This window comes from Abrus precatorius, unplaced genomic scaffold (genome assembly GCF_003935025.1).
Source record: "Abrus precatorius isolate BTA unplaced genomic scaffold, Abrus_2018 Scaffold10, whole genome shotgun sequence".
NCBI lineage: Eukaryota > Viridiplantae > Streptophyta > Magnoliopsida > Fabales > Fabaceae > Abrus > Abrus precatorius.
The window spans coordinates 17,928,846-17,940,902 of NW_020874292.1; the positions used below are offsets into that span (position 1 = coordinate 17,928,846).

General features: G+C 35.8%; 1 protein-coding gene across 2 annotated transcripts in view; it reads right to left on the reverse strand.

The window, feature by feature from the left end:
* Nucleotides 1-288: 288 nt before the first annotated feature.
* LOC113862689 (ATP-dependent zinc metalloprotease FTSH 11, chloroplastic/mitochondrial-like) overlaps nucleotides 289-12,057 on the reverse strand; it is a 30,104-nt gene continuing 18,335 nt past the window's right edge. Inside the window, exons 12-17 of one of the 2 annotated variants that reach the window (XM_027495819.1) lie at nucleotides 8,391-8,520; nucleotides 8,144-8,292; nucleotides 6,191-6,472; nucleotides 5,766-5,855; nucleotides 5,507-5,560; nucleotides 289-1,288 (exon numbers count right to left, since the gene is read on the reverse strand). In XM_027495819.1, coding sequence (XP_027351620.1) covers nucleotides 1,133-1,288; nucleotides 5,507-5,560; nucleotides 5,766-5,855; nucleotides 6,191-6,472; nucleotides 8,144-8,292; nucleotides 8,391-8,520 — 861 coding nt within the window. In that variant the 3' untranslated portion in view covers nucleotides 289-1,132. The remainder of the gene's footprint in view (nucleotides 1,289-5,506; nucleotides 5,561-5,765; nucleotides 5,856-6,190; nucleotides 6,473-8,143; nucleotides 8,293-8,390; nucleotides 8,521-12,057) is intronic. The other variant, XM_027495827.1, reaches the window with a different exon arrangement.

The window sequence follows — 12,057 nt, forward strand, 5'->3', positions numbered from 1 at the left end:
GAAGTTCATCTAAAGTGAGTTCATTTCAATTAATGATGTATCTATCATTGATATAATTTAAAATGTATTTAGATCTTAAACCAGTAAAATTTAGTATATAACCATTTACTAGCTCACTTTTAAGATAAACTTTTAAAACTTGTTTGGAAAAAAGGAATTTTAGAGAAAAAAGGAAACATTTAATTTTATGATTTTTAGAATTAAAGATATAAAACAGATTTGCATAAAGTTGTTTTATTAATCATTTATTTATTATGATAAATAGTATACCATTCTCCTTTCCCTTTCAAATATTCCCCTCCCAAATATAAACTTTTTTCCATACATGTTGATGTATCCTGAATTTTAGTTAATATCACAATGTACTTTATATTAAATCAAGGGTAGATACACCTCGTCTCATGATCTATTATTTGTAACACTCATCCATTACTCGCTGTTTTAAATAAATTCATGGGGTATATGCTGGACAGCTTATGCAAGGTTGCTATCAGTCATCTCTAGTCTTGAGAGTGACAGGCTTGTTGGGTCTCGTAACATACTCCACAAGGTCACTGGATTTTTCTATGCTAACAAAAAGCGATTTCACTCAACATAGTGACTATTTCCCAAGCTCATTCAAAGATTATCCATTTTCAAAGTGCAGATCCACCATCAATAATCGAGGTCAGGTTTTAGGAGCTTGGGTTTGAGCAACGTTAATACTCCTGCACAGTTGTGTTTTATTTATGGCTTCCCTTTCATTGACAATTTAACCTTGCCAACAGACACTTGGGTCTCAATGAACAAGAAATTCTTTAAAAAAAAATGAATGCACAGGCTATTGAACACAATTTCTGAAAATGTTCAATTCCTACCAATTACACAGTTTTGGACAAAAAAATATTCCCCTCAGCAAGACCGATCATACTCTAATAGCTGACCTTTGTCAATGTAAGCAGGACTAGTTGCTTCAGAGATGCCGGCGGTGTGTATCTTTCTTCGTATATGCATCTTATGATAAGATTAGCATGCACAAAGGAGGGGAACTTGAGAAACTAGTTTAAGAAAAATACCTGTAGGGCTTCTAGGTATACTGTACAGAGCTTCCCCCATAATTAGTACAGTAATAGACAGGAAGTGGAGAGAAAAGTTACACCAGCACAAGCTCCCCTTCTGCTTCTTCTTGTTCCTGCTGCTCTGGCAGTCTCCCTTCCCGATATGGGAGAAGTATTCGCCTGATTTCTTCTGCACTAAGTGTCTCATACTCTAATAATGCATTTGCCAGTGCATGTAATGCCTTCTCATGCTGAAGAAATGTCAGACATCACCAGGGTTATGAATTTTCATGTGCTAGACAATAGTAGATTCTAAACATCACATTATTCTAAGCTAACAACTTTTATTAATCAATGTCATTCACACCAAAAAGTTGCTTCTGGCTCTAATTTTCCTGTGTCAGTGATCCCCAGTCTAAAGCAAACCCTAAAGCTTATTCCCACCAGTTAATCCTTTTTTAAAAATAAATAAGATCCACTTGACACTCGTATATTCTGATTCAAAAACTAACCACACTTCTACAGCAAGAACAAAAAGTGTTTTCGTCCATTAGTTTCTTTATTCACTGGAGATAAGTATCAAAACACAAAGAGCCAGACTTATTAGTGATTTAAATAAGTTGTGTTAATCTTATACACTGAATGCTCTCTTAGGCAAGACTTCTCGATTATTACCTTTTCGAGTTCAGGGAGAAGCATAGATTGAAATAGCTTGTATTCCTTCTAATAGATATTGTTGAGATCCCACATCAATTATAAATATGGCTAAAGTAGAACTTATGATAACTTGGACAATTCTCACCTCATTAGCTAGATTTCAGGATTAAGTTAGACCCAACCCAATTCCCTACCTGACCCCACAATTTTCCTTGAGCAATAGAAAAAATAGCCCTACAATCTCCACACTCCAAATGTACTGTCCTAGACATGAGGGAGGGTGATGAGATCCGACATTAACCACAGATATAGCCGATGTGGTTGAGTAAGCCTTTGTGGTTGAGTTACTATACACGAAATGTATAGTAACTAATGTCTTAGTGTTCTAGGCTAACATCAAACTTGTCCCAAAGTAATAACCTTGTTAGGTACAAAGAATTTCCACAGAATGTAACCATATTTAATGATCAAATGCCACTATTGGAAATTCATTCAAGTAGTGTTTGGCTCAGCTTATTTTAGGTTTCTTTTCTCCTTAAAAAAGATGAGCCAAAAATTATTTTTAAAAAAGCTTTTAAAGAAAGAAAGGCTCTTCTAAAAAAAGTTAGTTTTTAAGAGCTTTTGGCTTTTACTTCTCCTTTTTCTTCATTACAAAACCCAAGACACAAAAAACACTAAACCCAAAGTAACTTTTAAGCTAAAAAATTATAGAATTACCAAACAACTCTAAATTTTAAGCTCCTATTTTTAACTTCGGCAACTTCAATTTTAATGCAACTTTAAGCTCCAAAAAGTTAGGTGACACTCTACCTTAAACCTTAACTAAGGAGCTAAATTTGCATTAATCGTATACATTAAGGGCCTGTTTGAGGTTATTTTTAGTTTTTAAGTTTGGAAATTTTTAAAAACTTAAAATCCAGTTTTATGGTTTTGGTTTCAATTTATTTTTATTCTTTTTTATAACTTACAGTTTTCAAAGGCTTTCTTTCATATGATATAGAACTACCTGAGAGTTGAGAAGCATTACACTAACAAACCCCTTTTATGCCAACCATAGACCAAAATCTGATAACTACTGCATTTTTAAATTTTCAAAATATTAAAAAAATAGAGGAAACTTCCGGTTTAGTCCCCAATGTTTTTTATTGGGCAACTCAAATTGGTCCCTGAACAAAGTAATATTGCATCATAAACCCCAACTTGTGCAATCAGTGATCACATTTGTTTTGTCCCTATCATAACTTAGTTATTCTAACAAACACGATCATTTGGCACATCTGGATGGCACATGTGACATTTATTAATGATGTGGTAGTATGACGTGAGTAAGAACCCACAGTTTCTCTCCAACTGGATTCTCAAACACAACCCTCTTCTCACTCCATCCTCCTCTAACCATAAGTAGAAGCAATAGCAGCAATAGAAGACAAAGAGAAAGGGACTAATTTGGGAAATTTTTAGTTTCGGGTTGCAGGGACCAAATTAATGGATTTTGAGGATAATTATGAGCTCGCAGCCGCATCATCATTAAATGACACGTGTCACCCAAACGGCACTTAATGTGCCAAATCAGCATGCCCATTAGAGTAACAAACATCTGAATCAGAGCAAGGATGAATGTGACCAATAATTGCATAGGTTGGGCCATTGGCTTTACTTGCCTTAGAAATGTTGGGGACTAAAATAGGGGTTTCCTCATAGTAATTTCACCTCTGGCTACTATTGATAAAGGTTTCAAGTTCTTTGAGCGGACATATTCTCGCCGGCCAAAACAGCCTTCAGATGATGCCTCCCGTGACTAATGATATTCAAGATGATACTCAACCTCTTCCATTATCTCCTCAAGTGTCAACAGATCCTATGTTTGACCTTGACCTTCCTATTGCTATACGAAAAGGTAAGAGATCTTGCACATATCCTATTTCATCTTATGTGACATCTGCTTATTTATTCTTTACATCTCAATCCTTCATGGCTAATGTAGACTCTCTCTTTGTTCCTATGACCCTTGTAGATGCCCTGAGTCATGATGGTTAGGGACATGCTATGGAGGAAGAAATATTAGCTCTTGAGATGAATGATACTTGGGATTTGGTTCCTCTTCCCGAGGACAAATAGGCTATTGGTTGTAAGTGGGTTTACATTGTGAAAGTTAATTTGAATGGTTCTATGGCTCGTTTGAAGGCACGCCTTGTTGCAAAAAGGTATGCCCAAACTCATGGCGTTGACTACATTGATACGTTCTCTCCGGTTGCTAAACTTTCATCTGTTCGCATCTTCATCTCTCTTGCAACTATGCATCATTAGCCATTATTCCAGCTAGATGTCAAGAATGCATTCTTACATGGAGACTTATAGGAGGAGGTGTACATCGAGCAACCACCTGGCTTTGTTGCTCAGGGGAGTGTGGAAGAGTGTATCGTTTAAAGTCATTATATGGCTTGAAACAATCACTTAAAGTATGGTTTGGGAGATTCAATGACGTGATTCTGGAATTTGGATTAGTGAGGAGTGAGAATGATCATACAGTGTTTTACAAATAGACTAACCATGGTTATATTTTACTTGTTTATGTTGATATTATTATTACAGGTAGCGACAAAGAAGGAATCAGCAACCCAAGGAAATTTCTTCAAACCAAGTTTCAGACAAAAGACTTAAAAATTCTGAAATACTTCTTGAGTATTGAAGTCATGTACTCCAAGCAAGAAATCTTCTTTCACAGAAAAATATGTCTTAGACTTATTGACTGAGACGAGACTAAAAAGAGCTAAATCATGTGAGACACCTATGGAGCTAGGAGTGAAACTGACAGCAGATGGAATTTCTTTTGCAGATCCACAGAAATACAGTAGATTAGTAGGCAAGCTAAATTATTTGACTGTCACAAGGCCGGATATTGCTTTTCCAATTAGTGTTGTTAGCCAGTTTATGTCATCTCCGATGAATACTCATTAGGAAGCACTGATCCGCAGTGCAAAGTATTTGAAGAAAACACTAGAAAAAGGAATTGTGTACAAAGATCATGGAAATACATAGATAGAGGTGTTTTCTTATGCTGATTGAGCAAGATCTATGGACAGAAAATCTACTACCGGATATTGTGTGTTCTTGGGAGGTAATTTAATTTCGTGGAAAAGTAAGAAGCAGAACGTTGTATTGAGATTAAGTGCAGAATCAGAATACAAGGCGATGACTCAGACTACTTGTGAGTCAATGTGGTTGAAACAAATGTTGGAAGAAATAGGATTTGGTAGCACTAAGCTTATGCAACTTTGGTGTGACAACTAACAGTGATACACATTGCCTCAAATTCAATTTTTCATGAACGAATGAAATATAGAGATAGATTGTCACTTTATTCGAGAAAAAGTTCAGCAGAAGCTTATATTCATCTCTCATGTTAGGACAGGCGACCAACTAGCAGATGTGTTTACAAAGCTTTTAAATGGGCATGTAGCAATTATATTTGTAACAAGCTGGGCATGATTAATATTTATGATCCAGCTTGAGGAGGAGTGTTATGAATAGCTATAATAGACATATTAGGATTAGAGTTTATTTAAGTATTATAATAAGAGGCTTGGCCCAGTAGGGTTACATATGTATCTTTATAAATATAAGGGTCTCTACACATTGTAAAGCACCCAATTCCAGCACACTAATCTATCTCTCTCTCTATGCTCTTTCTCTTAATTTCTACATTAATGAAATTATTTATCGATTAAAAAAATAAAAATCTACCACCCCAAAAGAGAAAAAAAAAGGTTTCTTTAAAAAAAATTTGTAGACAATAAAATAATTTGACAAACCTTCTTCAAAAGGGTTTTCACCCGATCATATGCTTCTCGAAGGAGTTTCACAACCTGTAGAACAGGTAAAGAAGTTAAGGTCCAATCATGATTTTTATTTTTGATAAAATAACATTTCTTAAAAGAGGAAATTAAATAATCTAAATATAATTTTTCGTCAGTTGTAAAGAATATAACTTTATAGCACTTGCCTCTTGCATCAAATAATATAAACATAATTATTCATCAGTTATAAAGGGTATAAATTTATAACACTTGCCTCTGCATCAATACGTGACTGCATTTCAGAACTTGGTCGCTCTTTTATATGAACTGGCCCAATGGCATCACTCATCCCACAATTTGATACCTTATGTAGAGATGAAAAAACAACAAATTTAATGATTGCCCTTAAACTTATTTTGTAAAAATAATCTCTTTTTTTTTTATTTAATTTCTAAAAGCTTTTGAAAAATAAGCAATTATTTCTCCAACTTTAATCTTATCTTAAGCTAAGGAAATTTAAGCTCATAATGAAATTAAGAGATATGTGCAGAATTTCAACAGAAATTTCTAAATGTCCAATTACTAATTTTAGTGAGAGGAAAGTTGTAGTTACTTTATTACCAGCACAGATATATAAGCAAACAATTTTTAAGTGATGCAAGACTGCACTTGACACTATACAGGGGAGCAGAAAATTACCATGTATTGAGCAAGTTCAGTAGCAGTGTGGAGATCACTGCTTGCTCCAGTTGTAACATAATCCTGACCAAAGATAAGCTCTTCTGCAACTCTTCCTCCCATACAAACATCAAGGCGAGCTAACAACTGCTTCTTGCTTACTGATGTCTCATCACTTGAGGGGAGCTGAGTGACCATTCCTAAAGCAGATCCACGTGGCATGATTGTTGCCTTGTGAATTGGATGCGCACCCTCTGTGTTAAGGGCAACAATTGCATGGCCACCCTCATGATAAGCAGTAAGCTGAAATTTCAAAAGCAAAATAAATATATATGAGCATACAACAGATTAATATGTTAACTGTAAGCCAAATATTATTAGCTGGCAGACATATACTCATGACTGCAGATCAGTAGAGTACAAACATTTCAGCATACCAGCACAATTTGATTATACCAAACAAAATATATCTACAAGATGCTAAAACAATTGATATAGTTGAGTCATCAAATGGTTAGAAAGAACATATAACGACACAGCAACACACTCTTCCACATACTCAAAGTCAATATACTACTACTTGGTGAATTTCACAAGAATCCCACTAAAATGAGTGTGGCCCAATGAAATTTGCTAACAATTAAAAGTGCACTGAAAAGAATGCATCAAAGATAGTATTGTTTACATTTCTTGCAGGTAAGAATGGTACTTCAGTTAAGGTTCAAGATACAGGGATATTTTTATAAAATAACCAGCCTATCCACTCACCAGCTAATAACCGATTTAACAACTAATCATTCATAAGACTGGTTATTTTAAGCTTCTGAGTAAAAGCATTAAAACAACCCTTCTTTTTTAAACATGATTTTAAACATTAGTATTTTGGTCATCTAACTAAGTTTCATTTTCTTCTCTTTTTTCTTTTTGGGTTTAATTTGATTCTTTAAGTTTTCCCTATATCCCATATTTATCCTTCTGCCAATGGTATATCAGTGTTAGATCTCACCAATAATTTGCCAAAAAACTTGCCAGAAACTAGATTTTCACCCTCCATCCTCCTCTCCTCTCTTTCTCCAATATTCCAAAGACAAGGGATTTCAATTTTAGCCCAAAATTGAGAAACAGCATGGAATTCTAAAGACAATAGGAAATCAACAAGAAGGAAGAGAGAAAGAGGGGTTGAGAGAAGACCATGACCAAAATCCACCATCCTCATCACCCTTTTTCCATCATCCCTACCCATCAAAGAACCAACCATCAGTGTCATACCCCCATCCCCACCTCCACCCACCATTTAGGTCATGCCATCACCCTCATCCCCAGCCAAAAACAAACTCACCATTGAGGACAGACAACCACACCATCCCCACCCATCGAGGAACCCACTATCCCCCAAACCTTCCTGAGCCATTCCATCTCCTTTCACTCTTGGTTGCACAACCAATACCAGCAAAGAACCTATTTTTCAAAACCCTCATCCACCCTCCTCACCCACAATCCCATTTGAATTTAACTCTCAATTGTTGGAACCTGATTGGATAAGCAAAAGAGAAAATCTTGTATATTTATTTCAGAAATTGTAAAACAATTGTCTAAAAGCTCTTTTAAGTTGGAGAACAATAGTGGAGAGTTGTTGAAGATTCCTGGAAAATGAGTTATTTTTTCTTCTTTAATTTTTCTTTGACACAAGACATGTGGCGAGGGATATTTTGGATAGTTCTGATTCAATGGTTTAATGTGCATAAATCTACTAGAGTCATCTCTATTAAGAGCCAGGAAATAGAATGGCAAGGACAAACATGGGATGAAAGGAAATTTTAAAGAACTAAATTGAACCAAAAAAGAAAATAGTTAGAGGAGTAAACCAGGTTAAACCCTTAGTCCCTTACACAGTCAAACCTATGGTTTATGTCAATCATATAAGCTGTCCAGATACTTAAGCACACAACCTGGTTTCCTGACATATAAAAATACCTTCTTTGACTCTTCTGATATAAACATTGTTTTCCGCTCAGTACCCATAATTATTCTGTCTTTTGCAAACTCCAACTGTGCAGCTGTTACTTTCTCTGCACCTTCCACTGCAGCTTTGATGGCAGCAACATTTACCAAGTTCGCAAGATCTAGTTTTAAAGGAATATATATTAATAAATTCAGAAACTTGGGGTATAATAATATAGAAAGTCATCTCAAATATATTATATAATAAAAAATAATTCACCTGCCCCATTGAACCCTGGGGTACCACGAGCTATTGCTTTAATATCTACATCATCAGATATAGGTTTATCTTGCAGATAGAGTTCCAATATTTCTTGCCGACCACGTACATCTGGATTTGGTACAACAATCTGGAATAGGAAATTTGTTAGTCTTTTTATCTTCTATATGATGCAGGCATTACTCCAATGTTCTTTTATCCAGGATTCAGTACACAAGGTAAGTTGTCAAGTATTTTAATAGTTATTACTTGTATTAAATAGATTTTGAAATGTGTATTCTGAATAATAATCAATATACACTTGAAAACTCACCTTCGGTATAATACACAAGTGGTTACCATAGCAACTACCATTTTATTTAGCAAATTAACTTCCATGTTCATGACAATAGTTTGATATTTTATATTGTAAGGTTGCTTGGCAGATATTTTTATTTTTATTTCTGGATGAAAAAAGAAAATATTGCTGGAGCAGAGAATGAAAGACGGACAATAAAAAAAAAAAAGGCATGTGATATCATACAAAGCAAGCCTGAACTAGGTTGTCAATACCGCATGATAGCACCACCATAGTTATTCCATCCATATGTGCTAAGTTGTTTTCCAGATGTACACCTATAGCATTACCATCTCTCTAAGAATCTCTGATAGGTAACTCCCGTAGTTAGTTAGAGGTATAATTAGTTAGTGTTAAGAGAGTTAGTTGTTGATAAGTGATAGTTGGCTGGGTTGAGACAAAGAAGTATGGCAGTTTGCTTATAAATAAGAGAGGTTGAGAGAGGGGAGCTTGTCAATTGTGAGTTTGAGCTAACGGCTTGGAATGAGCAGTCTCTCAAAGAACTGCAGTGTTCTATCCTTATAATTGGGGTTTGTACCTATCTCAAGCATCGTTGAGTTGAGAATCTCCAGCAGTACATCATTTATTTGTAGCAAGGTTTTAAAGGTTAGTCAGCTTTATCTTGAGGGGGCGTGTTGGAATATCTCATAGAATAAATATTATATCTTAGTAGTTAGAACTATTTTGAATATCCATTATATCTAGATTGCATCCTAAAATAGTTTAGTGTATCTCAAATATTACTTCTTAAAACTAGTTTTTCTATTTTCTTAGTTTCCATATTACCTAATATTTCATGATTTGTTTCCTTATTTAGTTAGAATAATTAGTATAAACAGGGGTGAGCGCTTTAGGTCTTATTATTGTATGCAAATTCATTGTAATACATCCCATTTAATATCAATCTATAGATTTATTCTCTTTTATCTCTCTTCCCCCTTCTATACCTCAAAACCACATAATTCCAACAAGTTGTCTTTTTACCTATGCAGCTGTTATTGAGTCACTTTATATTTTATTTGTAAGTCTTAATTTGTTAGTTTACAAGCTTTAGCCCGTGCGGGAGTGTTAGAATATCTACATTCTACAGAATATCTCATTGCATCTCTTAAATTTGAGCTAAAGTCTACCCCAACCCCCAAAAATAAACTCGTAAAGTGAGGATTAGTTTAACTTTTTTTTTTTAAGTTCTATTTAAGTCATATCTGTAGTCAATGTAAGACTTCAACAGTGTATTTAAAAAATCTTAAATATATTTAGAACATATTGCAGAATCAATAATTTATGTTTCTTTACTTCATAATATTTTGTTAGGATCCCAATTGTGGTATGGGACTTGAATCCTACAACAGAAGTATGGGATTCTAAGGTAGAGTTTACAAGGCCTTCGGCTCTCCAGCTATAAGGCTAGCTTTAGTGTGGTTCTCCCAAGGTATCAAAGCCTTTTACCGTGATAGGTATTGAATAAAGAATAGAATTCTTTATTGGATCTTCTCTGAACAAGAGAAGAGAATAGGGAACTGTACAACACCTTCCTACTGGAATTTCGAGAGTTCCAGCCTCTCCCTCCAAATCTCCGATTTCTCCCAAAAGATCCCTCCCCCCCCCCTCCTCCCCCTTTCTAACTAACTATTTATAGAGCATGAAACAAAATACAGTTATAACTAATACAGTTATGATTGACAATTCAAATCCTCTGCAGCTGTCCCTATTCTTACACTTCCTCTGATAAACTTTCACTAAAGATGGCCTACGCTTATCAATACCTGGCGCCAAAAGCTTCACCTTGTCCTCAAGGTGGAAGGAAGGAAATGCCACTTGCATCCTAGCTGCAGATTCCCAACTATTCTCACAAGAAGGAAGGCCTTGGCATTGTATCAAAACTTCCACATCACCCATAGTGGATTCTCTAACCTTCAAAACTGCTTGTGGACAAACCCACAATTCCTGATCTTCAGACAACATTTCTGGCAGTGGCTGTGTCTGAACTAACGGACCCACCATTTTTTTTAACCATGAAACATGAAATACCGGATGAATCCTGCTAGTTGGAGGCAACTCCAGCTTGTACGCCACCTGTCCTATCTTAGACAGCACCTTGAAAGATCCATAAAATCGAGGACTCAACTTTTCATTTGCCCTTTTAGCCAAAGACCTTCGACGATAGGGTTGAAGTTTCAAAAACACCCAATCACCCTCCTGAAACTCCACCTTTCCTCTATGTTTATTAGCATGTACCCCGCATCACATCTTGGGCTTTAAGAAGATTGTCCCTCAATTCAACCAACAACTCATCACGGCTTTGCAGCAACTGATTCACTTCTTACATTCGAGAAGGAATCAGAGTCCCCTTTAAAAGTGTTGGGGGGTCAATTCCATATAAAGCCGGAAAGGGAGTCATTTTACTAGATGCGTTATAGTTTGTGTTGAACCAAAATTCAGCCTAAGCCAAACACAAACTCCAGTTTTTGGGTCTTGTCCCAGTTAAACACCTCAAGTAAACTTCCACACTCCTATTAACCACTTCCGTTTGACCATCCGATTGCAGATGATAAGCGGAACTAAACCCTAAACCTACTGCCTTGAACAAAGTTCTCCAAAAATTGCTCATAAAAATCATATCCCTATCCGACACAATAGAACTAGGGAAACCGTGTAACCTCACAATTTCATGCACAAAAATGGCTGCCACATCTCCAGCAGTGTAAGGATGACTCAGCAGTAAGAAATGGGCGTACTTCGTTAGTCTATCCACCACGACTAAAATAGTGTCTTTCCCTTTGGATTTTGGCAGCCCCCCCCCCCCAAATGAAATTCATGGATATATCTCTCCGTACAACCATGGGAATTGGCAACGGCTATAACAATTCAGCTGGAGTCAAAGTAGAATATTTATTTCTCTGACACACATCACAGACAGCCACAAACTCCTTTATATCACTGTTCATACCTTCCCAATAAACCACATTGGCAATTCGCTTGAACGTTCTAAAATAACCAGAGTGTCTTCCAATCAACGAAGAGTGAAATTCCTTTAAAATAATGGGAATCTTAGCAGAAGATTTAGGCAACACCAAACTGTTTTTATAAAACAGTTTCTGATCTTTCAGAATATACCCCTCATGAGAGGCTGGGTTCAGCAATAAATCCTATATAATACCTTTCAACTTAGCATCTTATTGAATCTCCTCTTGCCACTTCTCAAAATCAGACATCTTTATAATCGAAATTGAAAAATAAGAGCTTCGGCGAGACATAGCATCAGCTGCTGTATTATCTTTGCCTGGTTTATACTGCACTTCAAAATCATATCCAAACAACTTTGAAATC